The sequence below is a fragment of the Halichoerus grypus genome, chromosome 8, assembly GCF_964656455.1.
Source record: "Halichoerus grypus chromosome 8, mHalGry1.hap1.1, whole genome shotgun sequence".
Classification (NCBI taxonomy): domain Eukaryota; kingdom Metazoa; phylum Chordata; class Mammalia; order Carnivora; family Phocidae; genus Halichoerus; species Halichoerus grypus.
The window spans coordinates 70,645,500-70,663,385 of NC_135719.1; the positions used below are offsets into that span (position 1 = coordinate 70,645,500).

At 48.5% G+C, this 17,886-nt stretch overlaps 2 protein-coding genes across 3 annotated transcripts in view; one reads left to right on the forward strand and one right to left on the reverse strand.

Annotated features, from left to right (window-relative positions):
* Nucleotides 1–502: 502 nt before the first annotated feature.
* Nucleotides 503–7,485, reverse strand: ZFYVE19 (zinc finger FYVE-type containing 19). Its single transcript, XM_036084248.2, has 11 exons — nt 7,231–7,485; nt 5,862–5,983; nt 5,644–5,697; nt 5,139–5,257; nt 4,894–5,039; nt 4,454–4,565; nt 2,179–2,388; nt 1,659–1,738; nt 1,240–1,338; nt 998–1,125; nt 503–913 (listed from the first exon to the last, which is right to left on the reverse strand). Exons 1-11 carry the CDS (start codon nt 7,282–7,284, stop codon nt 835–837), a joined length of 1,203 nt encoding a protein of 400 aa, XP_035940141.1. The 5' UTR covers nt 7,285–7,485; the 3' UTR covers nt 503–834.
* A 118-nt stretch (nt 7,486–7,603) lies between these two features.
* Nucleotides 7,604–17,886, forward strand: part of DNAJC17 (DnaJ heat shock protein family (Hsp40) member C17) — a 42,143-nt gene continuing 31,860 nt past the window's right edge. For both annotated transcript variants that reach the window (XR_004914745.2, XM_036084246.2), the window contains exon 1: nt 7,604–7,736. Coding sequence is in view for 1 of the 2 variants with exons in the window: in XM_036084246.2 (XP_035940139.1) it covers nt 7,659–7,736 (78 nt within the window). In the remaining variant the exon portion in view is untranslated. The remainder of the gene's footprint in view (nt 7,737–17,886) is intronic.

The following is a 17,886-nucleotide window of genomic DNA, read 5'->3' on the forward strand; positions in this document are numbered from 1 at the left end:
CTGGCTCCAGCCAGCAGCAGAAAGAGAAAAAGCAGGAGCTAAGCAGAGAGGTGTAAAGGGTACAGGCCGAGAGGCCAGGAGTCAGCCTAGGAGCACGTTGCTGGAAAGATACTGGGTCTGAATGGCTGGCAGGTTGGGACAGGAGCCCGGGGAGGTGGCATCCTTTGGGAGTAAGGCAGAAAGCAGGGTAGGCATTCACTGTTTGTGCATGCGCTGAGTACGAGGGAGGCTGAGGAATCCAAGATGGTGGGGCCTAGCGGCTACGCTGGGCTGCCCAGAGCAGGATGCACAGTTCAGATCAGTTGAACGAATATCCACTGCCTACTTCATATGAGGCTTCCAGGGTGGATGGGACTGTTTCTGCCTGGAGAAGCCTGCAGGATGGCCCCACCTTTTTCCTCACTCCATAGGACTGGACTTTGAGTAGAAATCCTGTTCTTGCCACCTCTCCAGGGGCCCAGGCTCAGAGCCCACAGGGTTCTAGAGATAAGAGTTGCTGGGCTTAAGACATCAACATTTTTTATTAGATCCACTAAGTGCCAGGGAAGGACCCTGGGCCCTTGAGCAAGTTTCAAGGCTCATCACCCTTAGATTCAGTCTTGTCTCTTCCCCACGACACCTCATTCCCAGTCCAGGCTTGGCTGTTGGTGGGCTCCTGACTTCTGCCTTCGCTCTGGCTCCCCCCAGTTATCATCTCGAATGGAGAGTCCTTCCTTCCTTCCAGGGACACTGAGGCTCAGGAAAGGGCGCATCCATGAGCAGTCTAGGCTGACTCACTCTCCCATTGGGCGCCCTGAGGCTGGGCCCAGAGGTGGGCTTGCCTGCCTGGTTTCCTCAGTGCTCTCGGCCTGAGCGCGGTGGGCAGTAGGGAGACGTCTGGTGCTCTTTAATTTCAAAGGCATCGTGGCCTTCCCTGTGGAGCAGAGAGAGACAGGTCAGGGGTCACGGATGGCCCTTGACTTTTCCCAGTGGAACAGAACATTCCACCCACCCTCACCGGAAGCAGCGGGCACAGTAGAGGTCCCCGTCGCAACCAGTGCAGCGCAAGATGGCGTCCTCATTGCAGATGCAGCACCAGGGGAGCTCCTCTTCCTCAGCCTCGGGCCTGGCAGCCATGGCCTGGGCCTGCCAGGACCGGAGAGGAATGGGGGAGAGAAGTAAGATGTGTGGGAGACTGCTGCAGGAGCAGCTGGCCAAGCAGGGAGGGAGGCTGTGGTGGCGGCCGGTGGCTTTTCTCACCTCAGGCTCTGCCCTGCAGGACTGGGCCCGGGCTCGGAGAGCGGGCTCCACAGGGATGTTAAAGCCACTTGCCTCATCCAGGGCAGCTTCTTCCGTGAGCTGTGGACAGGGCAAAGAGGTGCAGCTCCCTGTTCCAGGCCTAGACCCTGACCCTCTTCCCCACGAGTATTGCTGTGCTCTGTGGCCTTAGCTTCTCAACCCATCTCCCTTATCTATTGCCTGTGGCTGCTGATACCCCATCTCCAGGGGCCAGTAGGCAGGTCTGGGTCACAGGGACAGTGGGGCCCCAGCCAGAACAGGAGCTGCAGAGAGGCCATTCAGTACGAGAGTGGAGGCAGGGTGAATGGGGCCGGGTGGGGGGTGGGGCAGTGAGACAGGGACAGGACAAGGCGGGGTCAGGTGGGTAAGGCAGGGCCCACCTGCTGCAGGACTCTCTGGATGGCTGTCTCCTCGTCCTCATCATCATCACTGTCTGGGAGGTGATAGTCCTGGAGGGTCACTTGAAGAAGGAACGACAGGAGCAGGGGAGGAGGAGTAACATGGACAGAGTTCACCTGAGTAGCTGTAGTTTTGCCCCCAGGAGCTGGTTGGCTTTCCAGTGGCACTTGTTCCAGAGCTAGGCAGCCTCTGTCGCCACTGATCAGATCCTGCCCTTCCCTGCCCCACCCTGCAGGGCTGGGGGACAGAAACAGAAGACTTTGCACCTGAAGAGACTGGGGGTCCTGGGCCCCTGATGCCTGCTACGTATTACTTTTCCATTCCTCTGCCCCAGTACCTTCCTTGTGGCTCTGGGCAGAGCTCGACACCCCTGGGCACAGGAATTCCCAGCACCTGATTCAGCGTGGCCGGGAGTCGCCATTTTGTAGAGGTTGGCCTGGGGGTGTGTGTGGGGGGGCCTGCCCAATGGACATGAGTGAGTTGCTGCTTCCCAGCCCCTACCTTTATCAGGGTCCTGGCCCTGAAGCACAGCCAGGCGCTTGGCGAGGGCCAGGATCCTCTCCTGCCTCGTGTTCTCTTCCCGCAGCTCGATCGCTGCCTCAGCCAGCAGCCTGCTCTTCTCCTCTTCCAGGGACCAGGTGGCCTGCCCCGTGGAATTAGCACTCTGGCCCCCTGGGCCACCTTGGTTGAGGTCATTCTGGACAGAGGCGGCTGGAAGGAGAGAAGCAGTCAGGGAGGCAGAGATATTCCAAGATCTCTCATCAGAAGCCAGTGAGCCCATTTCTCTACTTCCTTTAAAAACCATAGATTATCAGCTTTTTGTTCAGCATTAGCTCCTGTGGTTTATATTACCAATAAAATCTATCTTTCCTCCATTTTTCCAAATGTAAAAATACTAGTAATCTTAAACATGTTTTTTTCCAACTACATCCATCCCCACTCCTGATATTTTTACATGTTGCCCTTAGGGTGGGTATTCCACAGTATGAGCATCACTGCCCAAAAAGATGAGGATATGGGGACACTAAGCCTCAGCCAGTCTCTCTGCCTTACAGGCTGGCATGAATATTTCCAGGCAGCAGCACAGAGAGGACATGAGAGATCAGGTTCTTTATGGCACTAGGCAGGAAGCTTTCTACGACAGTGGGTGTGGCTCTGACATGGTCCCCTTTACCTCAGCGTTTCAGAGCAGGAGATTCAAAATCAGACAGCTTTGGGTTTAAGTCCCAGTGCTGCCACTTAATACCTGTGACCTTGGTCAAGTTCCTTAAGCTCATCAGGCCTCAGTTTCCTTGTTTATAAAATATGGATAATAATAGTATGTACAAGATTATGGAGAATAGTCAATGAGATTATATCTCTAAAGCAGGGCTTCTCAATCTTGGTTCATTGATATTTTGGACAGGACAATTTGTTGTGGGGGCTGTCCCATGCCCTATATGATGCTGAGCAGCATCCCTAGCCTCTGCTTGCCAGATGCCAGTGGCACCCTCTAAGTTGTGACAACCAGAGAGTCCCAGATATTGCTCTATGGGCCCCCCTGGGAAAATCATCCCTGGTTAAGAACCCCTGCTCTGAAGCATTTGAAGAGCACTGTCCAGAATTTTTTATAATAACAGAAATGTTCCGTATCATTGTATTTGTGCTGTCCAAGACTGTAGTTCAATAGCATTTGAAATGTGGCTAGTACCATAAGGAACTGAGTTTTAAATTTCATTTAATTATTATTAGTTTTTTTTTTTTTTTTTTTAAAGTAGGCTCCACGCCCAGTATGGAGCCCAACGCAGGGCTCAAACTCACAACCCTGAGATCAAGGCCTGAGCTGAGATCAAGCCTAACCGACTGAGCCACGCAGGTGCCCCAAATTTCATTGAATTTTATTATTTATTTATTTATTTATGTATGTATTTATTTATTTATTTTCTAAGGATTTTATTTATTTATTTATTTATTTAAAGATTTTATTTACTTATTTGACAGAGAGAGACACAGTGAGAACAGGATCACAAGCAGGGGGAGAGGGAGAGGGAGAAGCAGGCTTCCCGCGGAGCAGGGAGCCCGATGCGGGGCTTAATCCCAGGACCCTGGGATCATGACCTGAGCCGAAGGCAGATGCTTAACGACTGAGCCACCCAGGCACCCCAGATTTTATTTATTTGACACAGAGAGAGAGATAGCGAGAGCAGGAACACGAGCAGGGGGAGTGGGAGAGGGAGAAGCAGGCTCCCCGCTGAGCAGGGAGCCCGATGCGGGGCTCAATCCCAGGATTCTGGGATCATGACCTGAGTGGAAGGCAGACTAACGACTGAGCCACCCAGGTGCCCCTCACTGAATTTTAATTAAATTCAAATAGCCTCTTCCTCATCCTTATCATTAGCATCATTGCAGAGAACATTCGCTGAACACTTACTATAAGCCAGGCAGGGCCTTAAGTGCTTATTAGATTATCTCACTTACTTCTCGTGATTTCCCTGTGAGGTGGGTTTTACCACATACACCTCCATTTTATAGCTGAGGATAGGGAGACTTAGGTCACGCAACTTTCTCAGAGTCACAGAGCTAGTTTAAGTGGTAGAATAAGAAATCACTGTCTGATTCTAAAGCCCGCACACTTATCCACGAGGCTTACACTGACTCCTGTTGGACTAAACTGTAGTTTACAATGTTGATTGGTCTCTGATTTATATTTGTGTCCCAGAGGGTGGGCAGCAGAGCCCGTCCTACTTGGGGAAAGAGTGGGGGGCAGGTCCCTGGGGGACCCAGGTGGAGAAGTTACCTGGGCCTCCTCGTTGCCAGCTCTCATCAATAGCCACCTTCGCTGCCAGCTGTGTCAGCAGATCCTGTGCCTGTTGGGCTTGGGTCCTGGTGTCTGGTGGCTGATGTGCCTGCTGAGAGGAGGGAACTTCAGTGGGGAGCCAGGGGAGGGGGGAAGGCAACACTGTAAGGTGCAGAATAGTCTAGGTTAGGGGTGGATGCTGAAGAGTTTCCAAAGCTCAGGGAAAGGGGACTAATCCAGGGCCCATATAGATCTGGCCATTCTTTCCTGCCCCACCCCATCCTACTGCTTGTTCCTGGTTCCTTGGCCTCGCAGCAGGCCTGAGGAGCAAGAGGTGAGGATGGGAGGTTTTGCCAATTCCTACAAAGTACATAAGTATACATGTATCTGGGCTTCTGCAAGGTCCTTATCCTAGGACCCCTGTCCCCCCAAGTACTCACAGGTTGGGGGGTCTGGGAAGGCGGAACTCTGCCCTGCAGTGCAGCAAGCCGTGCCTCCATCTCCTGGGTGGAAGGGATGGAACCCCGGGGTTCATCCCTCAGTGCAGCTAGCCTGGCTTCTATCTCCGCCTGCGAGGCCACTGACTCTGAAATGGGTATGGAGAAGCCCTGTAAGATCCCGAGGAATCCTAGTCCCAGGAGGCGTGGATGGTATCTTTTAGGTCACCCAGTCTGCCCCCACTCACTGGGCTTGTTCTGCTGGCGGAGCCGCGCTAGGCGCTCAGCAATGACTTGGTCTTGTTGGATCAGTCCCTGGCTCTGGACAGTGCTGGGCTTCTGCTTGGCTTCCAAGGCAGCCACACGCCTGGGAGAGTATGAGATTAGGCTCTTGAAGAATGCAGAAGGGAGGGGTGAAGGCACCCACTTGCCGTTTCCCATTCAAATCACTTCTAGGCATCCAGGGCGGCCTCCAACGGACAATATTCTGTGGTCCTCATTCATGTCACCCTGCAGCCCAATCCAGCTGACCAATCGAAGGGTCTGGCTGAGAGGACAAGGTCTACCAAGAAATGTTTCTGGAGAGAGGGCTGATGAGCTACTGTCTGAGCCCAAGAGGGCAGTCAGGAGGCTGAGAGATGATTTTCTCTGGACCCTGTGCTCATCTGATCTAGAGGCTGGGAAGAGAGTCCTACCCTATGGCTCCTTTGTCTTTTCCCCATCCCTATTTGTCTCTGTCTGTTCAGCACTTACTTCTTGTAGTTCTGAGGTGGTGACCACTTGGAGGCATTGGCAGGAGAAGATCCTCTATAGAGAAGACATCTGGTATCAGAAGTCCCGCCATCTGCCAGTAAGTACCTCCCACCCCAAACACTTCCTGAGCTGATCTCTTGCCACAGAGCACAAAGCTGTGTGGGCTGGCCAGCCGACTGGTACCATGCTTGGCTAAACCCTTGACCATGTCAACTCACCTGGTCAGGACCTCGTGGCACTGCTTGCAGACTTTCTGTTGGGTATTCCCAGTCCGGGGCACCACTGCACTGAAGCTAAGGCAGCCAGAACAGAAGGCCCGGCCACAATTCTTACAGCCATACTACAAGAAACATGAAGTAGGAGGTTCCATCTCTCACCCACCCCTGCACGCTCCGCCCTGGGACTCTCCAAGCACACAGGGAAGACACTGAAGTTGTGACCAGCTGCTGGGAGGAGGATGAGGAGTGGGGCCCCTAAGGCCTGGGGAGAGACAGGGGTGGAGGGTCTTTTATTCAAATCAAGTAAAGCTTTATGCAAAATTCCCATGCTTTCTACCCTGTCTTCAATTCCCCAATGCTGGGGTGTAGAAAACAAACAGGCAAAACTTCATGCTGCAAGTCACTGACTCTTAACAAAGGAGTATCAGAGAGTGCAGAGCCCCTGCCTTCTCTGCCTCAGCAGAGATGGAGGGTGGCTTGGCTTCAGTATGGGATAACAATGGCCTCCATTTATTAAGCACTTACTGTGTGTCAGGCACTAAATTCAGTACTTAACATTCATCATCTGATATAATCCTCAAAATTTATACACACTACTTTACTTAATCCTGATGACCACCATTAATTATTATTACTATCTTAGATGCGGTCAAGAGAGGTTACATGACTTGCCCAAACCAAGGTGTTTCCATGAATAAGACAGCAGAGCTCAAATTTGAACCCTGACCACCCTGATTCCAAAACCCAGGTTTCTAAGTGCTACAGGGATCTGCATCCCTACCGCTATTCATTCATCCAATCTGGTTCCTATCTCCTGGTCACAACCGAGCAGAGGAAACCTATAGTTTACCAGGAGAACTTAGGGGCCTGTGCAGAGGACAAAAGAGGCTTTGCCATGGTGCCCCGGGAGCAGGAGGAAGGGCAGTAATCTAACTCAAGAAATCTGGGAAGGGCAGACTGCATGACGGTGAAGGTTTCAGAACAAAGGGAGTAACCGGCATAGAGTGATGGAGAGTGGTCACAGGATAGTAACTAAGACTGGGCTGCGGAGGAGCAGAGTGGAGGGAACGAAACAGCTGCATCTTATACTTGGTGGAGAGAAAAGCCTACCTTTCTAGAAAGGACAGGAGCGTGCTCTTCAGTTTATAGGGCACTTTCACCTCCAGCACCTCTCTGGGCCCTCATGTCAACCCCGAAAGGGAGGGAGCGTTAGCCCAATTTTACAGAAATGGAAAGTGAGGTTCAGTGACTTCATCAAAACCACACAGCTGGAAAGGGGCCATAAAACCAAGTCTACGGACTTCAAGTCCTGTGCTTTTCCTCCACTCCGGTCCTCCCCGGCCCTCTAGCCCGCGGGGAGAAGACTCGCCTCCTTCTTGAAGAGGGTAAACTTGACAGCGCAGCCGTAGCACCTACTCTCCATTCTGGTGGCCGGCGAGGCGCCGCAGGTTCCACAAAACTGAGAGATCGCGACCGCCAGGTCCCGAGATCCTTGTACTTTCCCTAAGCCCCGCCCTCGCCCCACGCCCCTTCGCGCGGGCTTGCTGCGGCCTCTGGCAGGAAAATCGCGGTCCGCCACGCTAGCCGGATAGTGGTAGCGGCAGACGCGGGGGCTGCTGGGAGGCGTAGTTCATTCACGACTGCTCCCTTCCTTCGGAGGCAGTCAAGCCTGATCCAGAACACATTTCCCAGGGGGCTAAGCGCCATTCAGTCCGTTTGGGGTGACAGTCCCCCGAAATCCCTACGCACGCTTAGACTCTTGGGAGTTGTAGTACGAATCCAGTCAGGGTTGGAACCATGGCGGTGACCAAGGAGCTCTTACAGATGGACCTGTACGCGCTGCTAGGTATCGAGGAGAAAGCAGCGGACAAAGAGGTGAGAACGGTGGTGAGGAGGGCCAAATCCGACCGGCCTGCCGGCCCTTCGTGTCTTGGCGCCTCGCCAGCGCTGGTACCCGCTTTCCAGGTTCCGCCGGGCCCTAGGGAGGGGAGTGGGGGGCGGCCCGACGGCCTCAGAGGTGGTTTCCCAGACGTTTCCTGGGTGGTCTGAGGGCCTCACGAAGAATTGGGGTGCACAGAAGGGAGGCTTCTAGCGCGGGGTACTGTGCTCTTCCTCTGGCCCTTACCTAGGAGAGGCATCTGGATGAGCCTGAGAGGGAACCCGAGTCCCCTCCCTGCGCCTGCGCAGTGTCAGCCTCTGAGTCCGCTTTTGCCTTTTTTAACTGGAGGTTACTTCATAGTCACCCCCTGAAGGCTGACTGAACTCCGCTTAGAGAGTAGGGCGGAAAAAAGACCTGTCTCAAGGCTCCTGCACTCCCTTGTCATCCCTTTCTTGACAATGTGACCTGTGACTCTGCCATCTCTGTTTTCCATCCCAGCCCACTGTTGCCCTCTGAAAACGTGCTAGTGGGCTCAAAGCGGGAGGATCAGAAGAGTAAAGGCAGAGGGCCTGAAGTTCCACGGGAAGGTGTTGATAAACGTGCCAGGGAGTGGAATACTAACTGATCAAGCTGTAATTAGGATTTCTGTTATCTTCTCCTGGATAATGGTGGAGGTTGTAGCAATGTAGGAAAGGGAGGCAGATAATTCATCAGATGAAAACTAATGCCTACGAATGGCCCTGTACTTCATGAGCTGTGTGAGCTTGTGAGAAGAGGAAGCTCTGGGCAGAAAAGCAAGGAGATCAGTAGGGTCCTGAAGGAGGGATGCTGTCAGCCTGCACGTCACTGTCTCCTGCGACTGCAGCTGAAATCAGAAGTTGGCCATGGATGTGTACAGAACACCAAAAGCATCTGCTACACCTGTCTCATAACTCTTAAAATTTAATATTAATAATGCCCAACACCTATATAGTGCTTACTATGTGCTGGGCACTATTGTGAGTGCTCTACTTTTTTTTTTTTTTTTTTTAAAGATTTTATCTATTTGACAGAGAGAGACACAGCGAGAGAGGGAACACAAGCAGGGGGAGTGGGAGAGGGAGAAGCAGGCTTCCCGTGGAGCAGGGAGCCCGATGCGGGGCTCAATCCCAGGACCCTGGGACCATGACCTGAGCCGAAGGCAGACGCTTAACGACTGAGCCACCCAGGCGCCCCAGAGTGCTCTACATTTGTAAATTTAATTTGTACTTCATTAATAGTGAGAAATTACTTTGGACATTTTGCACCAAATCCCGCCACTGTGTTGGAACCCTGAAATTGAGAACTTCTGAGGAAGGCAATTGGGAGCCGTTGATGTGTATATCACTCAGAGGTAGAGGTGGGTGGATGAGCTGCCACTAAGGGAGTTGGGTGAGGCCATTGTCTAGACAAGATACCAAGGTCTAAGCAGGCCAGTATCCAGTTTTCACTCAGATGAGATAAGGAATATGTGAGAAGACTCTTTATAAAGGGTAAAAGGTGCTGTTCCTACCTGTTAGTAGGGGAGGCACAACTATAATATAAGGGAGAACATAGTAAATTCCTTAAGAGGATATTATAAATGGCCAATAAGTACTTGAAAAGATGTTCAGTACCCCTAATCATTAGGTAAATATAAGTCAAAAACCACAATGAGATACCACTTTATACCCATTATGATGGCTATTATTAAAAAAACAAACAACCAACCAACCAAATACAGAAAGTAACAGGTGTTGACAAAGATGTGGAGAAATTGGAACCATTGTGCATTGTTGGTGGTGCATCTGCTGTGGAAAACTGTGGTGAGTCCTCAAAAAATTAAACATAGACTTATATGATTCAGGAATTTTACTTCTGGGTATATACCCAAAAGAATTGAAAGAGACTCAAATAGATATTTGTACGTCCATGTTCATAGTAGCATTATTCACAATAGCTAAAAGGTGGAAGCAACCCAATTGGCCACCATTTCTTCTTCTGTGAGGTTCCTCTTACATGAGGTTCCTTGAGTAGTCAGATTCATGAGATAGAAAATAGAACGGTGGTTGCCAGGGGCTGGACGGAGGAGGTGGAATGAGAAGTTAATGTTTAACTGGTACAGAGTTTCAGTTTTACAAGATGTAAAAAGTTCTGGTGACTAAGGGCAGTGATGGTTACACACTAATGTGAATGTACTTAATGCCACAGAACTGTACACTTAAAAATGGTTAAAATGGTGGGGTGCCTGGGTGACACAGTTGGTTAAGCATATGACTCTTGATTTTGGCTCAGGTCGTGATCTCAGGGTTGTGAGATAGAGCCCCACATCAGGGCTCTGCGCTGGTCATGGAGTCTGCTTAAGATTCTCTCTCCCCCTCTCCCTCCAACTTGCAAACCCCACCCCCCTGCTCTTGAGCCCTCTCTCTCTACAAAAAAAAAAAAAGAAAATTAAAAAATGGTTAAAATGGTAAATTTTGTTATGTATATTTTACTTTTTATTTTTTAAATTAAAAAATGTATGTATGTATATATATGTGAGAGGGAGCATGAGGTGCAGGGGGAGGGGCAGAGAGAAGGAGAGAGAGAGAATCCCAAGCAGGCTCCATGCTTGCCTGACGTGGGGCTCAGTCTCTCGACCCTGAGATCATGACCTGAGCCAAAGTCAAGAGTCAGAGGCTCAACTGACTGAGCCACCCAGGCTCCCCTGTTATATATATTTTATAATGAAAACAACCAACTAACCAAACCAAATCAAAACCAGCACAAAGAAGAATGTTTGACAAAGACCATATGTGGCCTCCTAAAATTTTTGGCCTTTTACAGAAAAAGTTTGCCTACCCCTACTAGAGTTAGGGGCAAGGTCAGCTCCACCTTTCTGTACATGGAACTTCCCCCTCTGCCATCCTCCTAGTGTAACAAACCTAGGAGCCCAGAGTGGGCTAAACACCACCATTGGTGGAAATTTAGAGACTCAGCAATTCCTAGGTAGAGATTTTTGTTCCCATTCCAGCCTTAGAGGAGATAAGCAGGGCATGGTATTATCTTCTTGTAGAAAAACCTTGAATTGAGGACCTGGGTTTGGTGTGGAAGTGCTCCTGGGGAGAGGATCATGCCCTGGGAATTCAGTCCCTTGCTAGAACCTGAAGCAGTGAGCCCCTTATTCTTACCTGCTCATGTGCACGTGCGTATGTGTGTGCATGTGTGCATGGGTGCTCGCCCTTCCCCCTCACTCACTCACTCAGTCTCTGCTGGGGCAGGGCCCCAAGGCCTGCCAATATGAAGAGTATGTCATGAATTAATGCCATTTGCAAACCCTCAAGAAATTCTGAATTAATCTCAGGAATTACCTGGGCGACTGCAGTGGCCTTCTAGCCCTTTTTCTAGTTCTGCTCTTGCCCCCTTGAGCCTCTTCACACAGCAGCCAGAGTGAGCCTTTAAAAATGTGAATCAGGGGCGCCTGGATGGCTCAGTCAGTTAAGAATCTGCCTTCGGCTCAGGTCATGATGTCGGGGTCCTGGGATCCAGCCCCACATGGGGCTCCCTGCTCAGCGGGGAGCCTGCTTCTCCCTCTCCCTCGGTCCCTCCCCCTGCTCTCGTGCTCTCTCTCAAGTAGATAAACAAATAAATCTTAAAAAAAAAAAAATGGGAATCAGATTGTGTCACCTCTGCCCCAACTCCCCAGTGGCTTCTCATCAGTCTTAGAATGAAACCTGGGGATGCCTGGGTGGCTCAGTTAAGAATCTGTTTTCTGTTCAGGTCACAATTCTGGGGTCCTGGGATAGAGCCCCCCATCAGGCTCCCTGCTTAGCGGGGAGCCTGCTTCTCCCTCTCCCTCTGCCATTTGCCGCGCTCATGCTCCTTTTCTGTCTCTCTTTCTTTCAAATAAATAAATAAAATCTTTAAAAAAAAAAAGAAAGAAAGAAACCTGAAGGCCTTCTCCGGCCTCTGGGGCCCATGTTACCTTTCCTTCATGTTCCTTACCATCCTCCCCTTGCTCACTAAGCTCTTGCCATCTCAGTCCTCCTGTGACTTTTTTTTAAATTGTGCTAAAATATGCATAACATAAAATTTACCATCTTAACCCTTTTTTGAGTGCACAATTCCAGTGGCATTAAGTACATACCCATTGTGCAACAATCACCCACTGTCCATCTCCAGAACTTTTCCATCATCCCACACTGAAATTCCATAGCATTAAACATTAACTCTCCATTCCCTTCTCTACTATTCTACTTCTTTTCTCTGTGAACTTGACTATTCTATGTACCTCATGTAAGTGAATGTACAAATATCATATATTTGTTCTTTTGTGTCTGGCTTTTTTCACTTAACAGTTTTCTCAAGTTTCATCCATGCTGTTGCATGTATCAGTATTTCCTTCCTTTTTATGTTGTTGTTTGTAAAATTTAAATATATATATATATTTTAAGATTTTATTTATTTATTTTTAAAGATTTTATTTATTTATTTGTCAGAGAGAGAGCACAAGCAGGGGAGTGGCAGGCAGAAGGAGAGGGAGAAGCAGGCTCCCCACTGAGCAAGGAGCCTGATGTGGGACTACATCCCAGGACCCTGGGATCATGACCTGAGCCGAAAGCAGCTGCTTAACCAACTGAGCCACCCAGACGTCCAAAGATTTTATTTTTTTAAGTAATCTCTACACCCAACGTGGGGCTGGAACTCACAACCCTGAGATCAAGAGGTGCATGCTCTATCGACTGAGCCAGCCAGGCACCCCCCCCGCCCCATTTTTGAGTTTGAATAATATTTCATTGAATGTATATACCACATCACCACATTTGGTTTATCCATTCATCTGTTCACAGACATTTGGATGATTTCTACCTTTTGACTGTTGTGAATAATGCTCCTGTGAACACAAGTGTATAAATATCACTTTGTCAATTCTTTTGGATCTATACCCATAAGTGGAATTGCTAGATCATATGGTAACTCTATGTGTTATGTTTTGGGGGAACTCTGTACTGCCTCCCACAGCAGCTACACCATTGTACATTCCCACCAGCAGTGTACAAGGGCTCCAGTTTCTCCACATCCTCCACAACACTTGTTATTTTCTCTTTTTTGGGGAGTAATAACCTTCCTACTGGGTGTGAAATGGGCCTCTAGTGATTTTTTTTTCAAACTCACCTAACACATTCTTGCTTCAGGGCCTTTATACCTGCAAATCCTTCTGCTTAGAACATCCTTCTCTGGCAGCTGTATAACATCATCTCACGTCTGCACCTTATTCAGATTGCTATTCAAATATAACGCTCTCAAAGAGGCTTTCCCTGACCACCAATTTAAATAATTCGGTACCCCTACACCCTTACTCTGCTATATATATTTCTAAGTAGTACATCTCACTACTAATGCTCACTACCACAATGATCTGTGGTAGCGAGTACCCATCTGCTTGCCATAGGTCTCCCCCATTAGAATGGAAAAAATCCAGGAAGGAAAGGACTTTCTCTCTTTCGTTTATTGCTGTGTCTCTAGCACCTAGAACAGTATCTAGCACTTGATATGTGCTCGATAAATACTAGTTGAGTGGATGAATATGCATTATTATTATTTTTTTCAAGATTTTATTTATTTATTTGACAGAAAGAGACACAGCGAGAGAGGGAACACAAGCAGGGGGAGTGGGAGAGGGAGAAGCAGACCCCCGCTGGCGGGAGCCCGATGTGCGACTCGATCCCGGGACTCCAGGATCATGACCTGAGCCGAAGGCAGACGCTTAATGACTGAGCCACCCAGTCGCCCCGCATTATTATTTTCTTAGTAATACTTTGTGACAAAGTGAAATTACTAGACCAAAAGTAAATATATTTAAAAGCTTTTAAAAAAATTTTTTTGGGGGGGGCACCTGGGTGGCTCACTCTGTTAAGTGTCTGCCTTTGGCTCAGGTCATGATCCCAGGGTCCTGAGATGGAGCTCCACGTTGTTGGGCTCCCTGCTCAGCAGGGAGCCTGCTTCTCCCTCTCCCTCTGCCGCTTCCCCTGCTTGTGCTTACTCTCTCTCTCTCCCTGTCTGTGTCAAATAAATAAATAAATAAATAATCTTTGAAAAAATAAAAATACAACTTTAAAAACCTCTAAAAAATTTTTTTTTAAGTAATCTGTACACCCAACATGGGGCTCAAACTCACAACCCTAAGATCAAGAGTTGCATGCTCTACTGACTGAGCCAGCCAGGCGCCCCTAAAAGCGATTTCAAAGTTGTCTTTCAGAGAGGTAGTACCGACTTTCACTCTCACCAGGTAGGCAGGATTGCCCATCCTCTGCTTGCAGCCCCCGCTCCATTCTTGAATGCAGCATGCTCTGTGCTCCATGCCCTTCCCAGAACATTGGACCTTTATTAAATCAAGCTTCACAGTGTTCTCCCTGTTTGTTTTTGGTTTCCTTTCCTGTTCTCCATGTGTGTTTCAGAGGAGAGTGGAAACATTTCCCACAAACATCTGATTCCACAAACTTTTATTAAGTGCCTAGCATGTGTCAGCCTCAGAGTCTGGTGCTAGGGATACAAATGTGAAGAGAGCGGTCCCCGTAGGGTTGCCCCATCTTGCCAGTTTCCACCTTCTCCATCTCTTGTTCCTATGGCCCATCATTTTGGAATGCAGAGGTTAAAGTCGATAATTCTAGAAGTTGATGCTTTCTCATCAGATGATGATTTCTTTTTTTATTTTTATTTTTATTCTTTATTTTTTTTTAAGATTTTATTTATTTATTTGACAGAGAGAGAGACAGCGAGAGCAGGAACACAAGCAGGGGGAGTGGGAGAGGGAGAAGCAGGCTTCCTGCCGAGCAGGGAGCCCGATGTGGGACTCGATCCCAGGACCCTGGGATCACGACCTGAGCTGAAGGCAGACGCTTAACGACTGAGCCACCCAGGTGCCCCTCTTTTTTTTTTTTTAAATGTTTTATTTATTTATTCATGAGGGTCACAGAGAGAGAGAGAGAGGCAGAGGGAGAAGCAGGCTCCCCGCTGAGCAGGGAGCCCGATGCGGGACTCGATCCCAGGACCCTGGGATCATGACCTGAGCCGAAGGCAGACGCTTAACCATCTGAGCCACCCAGGCGCCCCCAGATGATGATTTCTTAGAGAGTGTAACTTGGTATAGAAAATAACAGTTTTTCTAACTAATCTTAACAAGTAAGGCCAAGAATTGTTGTTTGTTATATCTACCATATGTTGAAAGTGGATGGAAATTATAATACAGAGCATCAAGCAATGTTGGGAATTGCAGCTGTGCTTTAATCATCACCTTTGTATTTATTAGCAGTGATAGGAAAGTGGACTTTGACTCCAAAGTCATTGTAAGTCATTGACTCCATGACTTACCTAGTTGTGACCTTGATCAAATATTTTACTTCTGTGTGCCTTGGCTTCTCTGTGTGCACAATGGGAATGATGGCAGCCCCTCCCTGCCAGCATTGTTGTGAGGCTTGATCCAGGTCAAGCATTTAGCATGGCACCTGGCACAGAGTGAATACTCACTGCATGTTAGCTCTTCCTGTTAACATTGTCCTTCCACCTTCCTTACACTGGAAGATCTAAAGTCAAATACACATCTCCCACAACTCACATCTAAGGGTGCCCTCCACCCCTCAGCCCTTCTCACTCATTCCAGTCCTGACAGACCAGGGTGGACTCAGTGATTCCTGCAGCAGTCTAGGTAGAAAGGAGGTGGGGAATCAGGTAGAACAAAATTGAGGATCAGCAGAGTCCACTGTTCAGTTCAGATCTACAGATGAATGGAATATATCACCAAGAACAAGGTACCATGTGGGCATAGTGGGATTTAGAGCTGAAGCAGACATCAGTCTGCTTTCTGCCAGCTCACACAGTATAGTGAACAATGAATGTTGAGGTAGATTGAAAGAGGTTCCATTAAAATATTTAAGGAAAATGCTGTAGGAAGAAGGTACGAGTCATATAATGGCGGGATCAGGGAAGACTTCCCTGAGGAGGTATTTTTGTGCAAGACCTTGAGTAGAGAAAAGAATATATCGCAGCGGGGATCTTCACAGTTGTTGACTCTCTTCATTTTATAGACAGGAGGATGCAGGTCCAGCAAGGTTATGGAACTTGCTCGAGATCACCCAGAGAGTAAGCGTCAGACCCAGACTGGAGCCCCAGTTTAATATTTTTCCCACTTCTGTGCAGCTGACACATGTCTTTGTTGTCTATTGGGGCCTTACCTTTCATTTGAAGCCCTTTGAAGGGTACATAACTCACTGTATCTTGGCAAGTAGTGCTTGATGAAGCCTGGTGCTTGAAAATGCATTTTGATGAACTCTTTGAAGACTCAAATTTTAAGTCTGTTTACCAGGAAAACTACCAGGGACACTTAATATTGGCATTTTCAGGAAGGAATGTTAAATTATAGCATGTAAGTTACTTTAAGAAAAAGGCTATCTTTCTTGTATGCTAGCTAATACCTTTATTTAAACTCCATATTTCTGTTATACTCTAGAATGGGATACACCAACATTCTTTCTTCCAGAATTAAGAAGAGTAAGTCTTGGGGCACCTGGGTGGCTCAGTCGTTAAGCGTCTGCCTTCAGCTCAGGTCATGATCCCAGGGTCCTAGGATCGAGCCCTGCATCGGGCTCCCTGCTCCGCGGGGAAGCCTGCTTCTCCCTCTCCTACTCCCCCTGCTTGTGTTCCCTCTCTCGCTGTGTCTCTCTCTGTCAAATAAATAAATAAAATCTTAAAAAAAAAAAATGAAACCTTCCTCTTAAAAAAAAAAAAGAAGAAGAGTAAGTCTTTGAAGACAGAGGACAGGAAGGGTTTCAAGGAACAGCATGAGCATGTAGGTATAGAAGTCAAAATGCCTGGCATGACAAGGAATGGGGCATTGCCTAGGGCGTGTGGAAGATGTGGCAGGAGAGCAATCTGAAAAATGTATCTTTGGACCTCTAGGTGCTACAGTGGTTGGACTTGATTCTGTGGGCATCTGGGAGCCATTTCTGGATTTGAGGTGTCCCTGACTCAGTCCACTGTCTCCAACAGGAGGCTTTCCCAAAGCCTCTTACTTCCAGACAAGGCTTTGAGGCCTCGAGGTTGGGCACTGAGCCTGGTTTCTCTTGATGGCAGTCATTTATTCACTAGGGGCCTGACTAGCACTGGGCGGTCCCGGGAGATAGGTCTCTAGTCTTCCCAGCATCTCTCTGATGGTTAACTCACTCCTGGGTTTTGCTGTTTGGCTGGAGCTCTGGATTTTTGAAGTTACTTGGCTGCCTGTTAAGTCAAAAGGAATGATTCATATGTTTGTAAGCTGCAAGTTATTCATTAGCATTCAAGATAATACCTCACATTTATATGACACCAAAGTGCTTTCACATAAATTATCTCATTTGATGTGATCTTCAAGACAGGCCTGTGAGGGGCGCCTGAGTGGCTCAGTCGTTAAGCGTCTGCCTTCGGCTCAGGTCATGATTCCAGGTCCTGGGATCGAGCCCCGCATCGGGCTCCCTGCTCGGTGGGAAGCCTGCTTCTCCCTCTCCCACTCCCCCTGCTTGTGTTCCCTCTCTTGCTGTGTCTCTCTCTGTCAAATAAATAAATAAAATCTTAAAAAAAAAAAAAAGGCCTGTGAGATAGGCAAGGACTGTTAGGTCCAATTTATAGATCAAAAGCCTAAGACTCAAGAGGTTAATTGGTTTGCCCAGCCTAAGGTGGCTAATAAATGCAGAGTGTTTTCCCAAACCCAAATTTTCTACTTCTTTTTCAGAGCTTTTTTTTTATGACCCACACTTCAGGAGCAATTAGGGCAACAAGAGATGGGTCTGTGAGCCCCAGAGAACCTCATGACTCCATCTGAGACACACAGATTTGACTCTGAGTAAAGCTGCCCAGCCCAGATGAACTTGACAGGTATTAAGCTGATCTAGACAGCTTGAGGGAGTACATTAAAATGTGTGTTCAAATTACCACAGTGCAATTTTCATTTCATCTAGGGCAGCATTCAAAATATTCTGCATCCAGGGATGCCTGGCTGGCTCAGTCGGTAGAGCGTGTGACTCTTGATCTTGAGAGGGCAAGCTGGGAGAAAGGCAGAAGAAGAGGAAGAGAATCTCAAGCAGACTCTCTGCTGAGCATGGAGCCTGACTCGGGGCTTGATCCCAGGACTCTGAGATC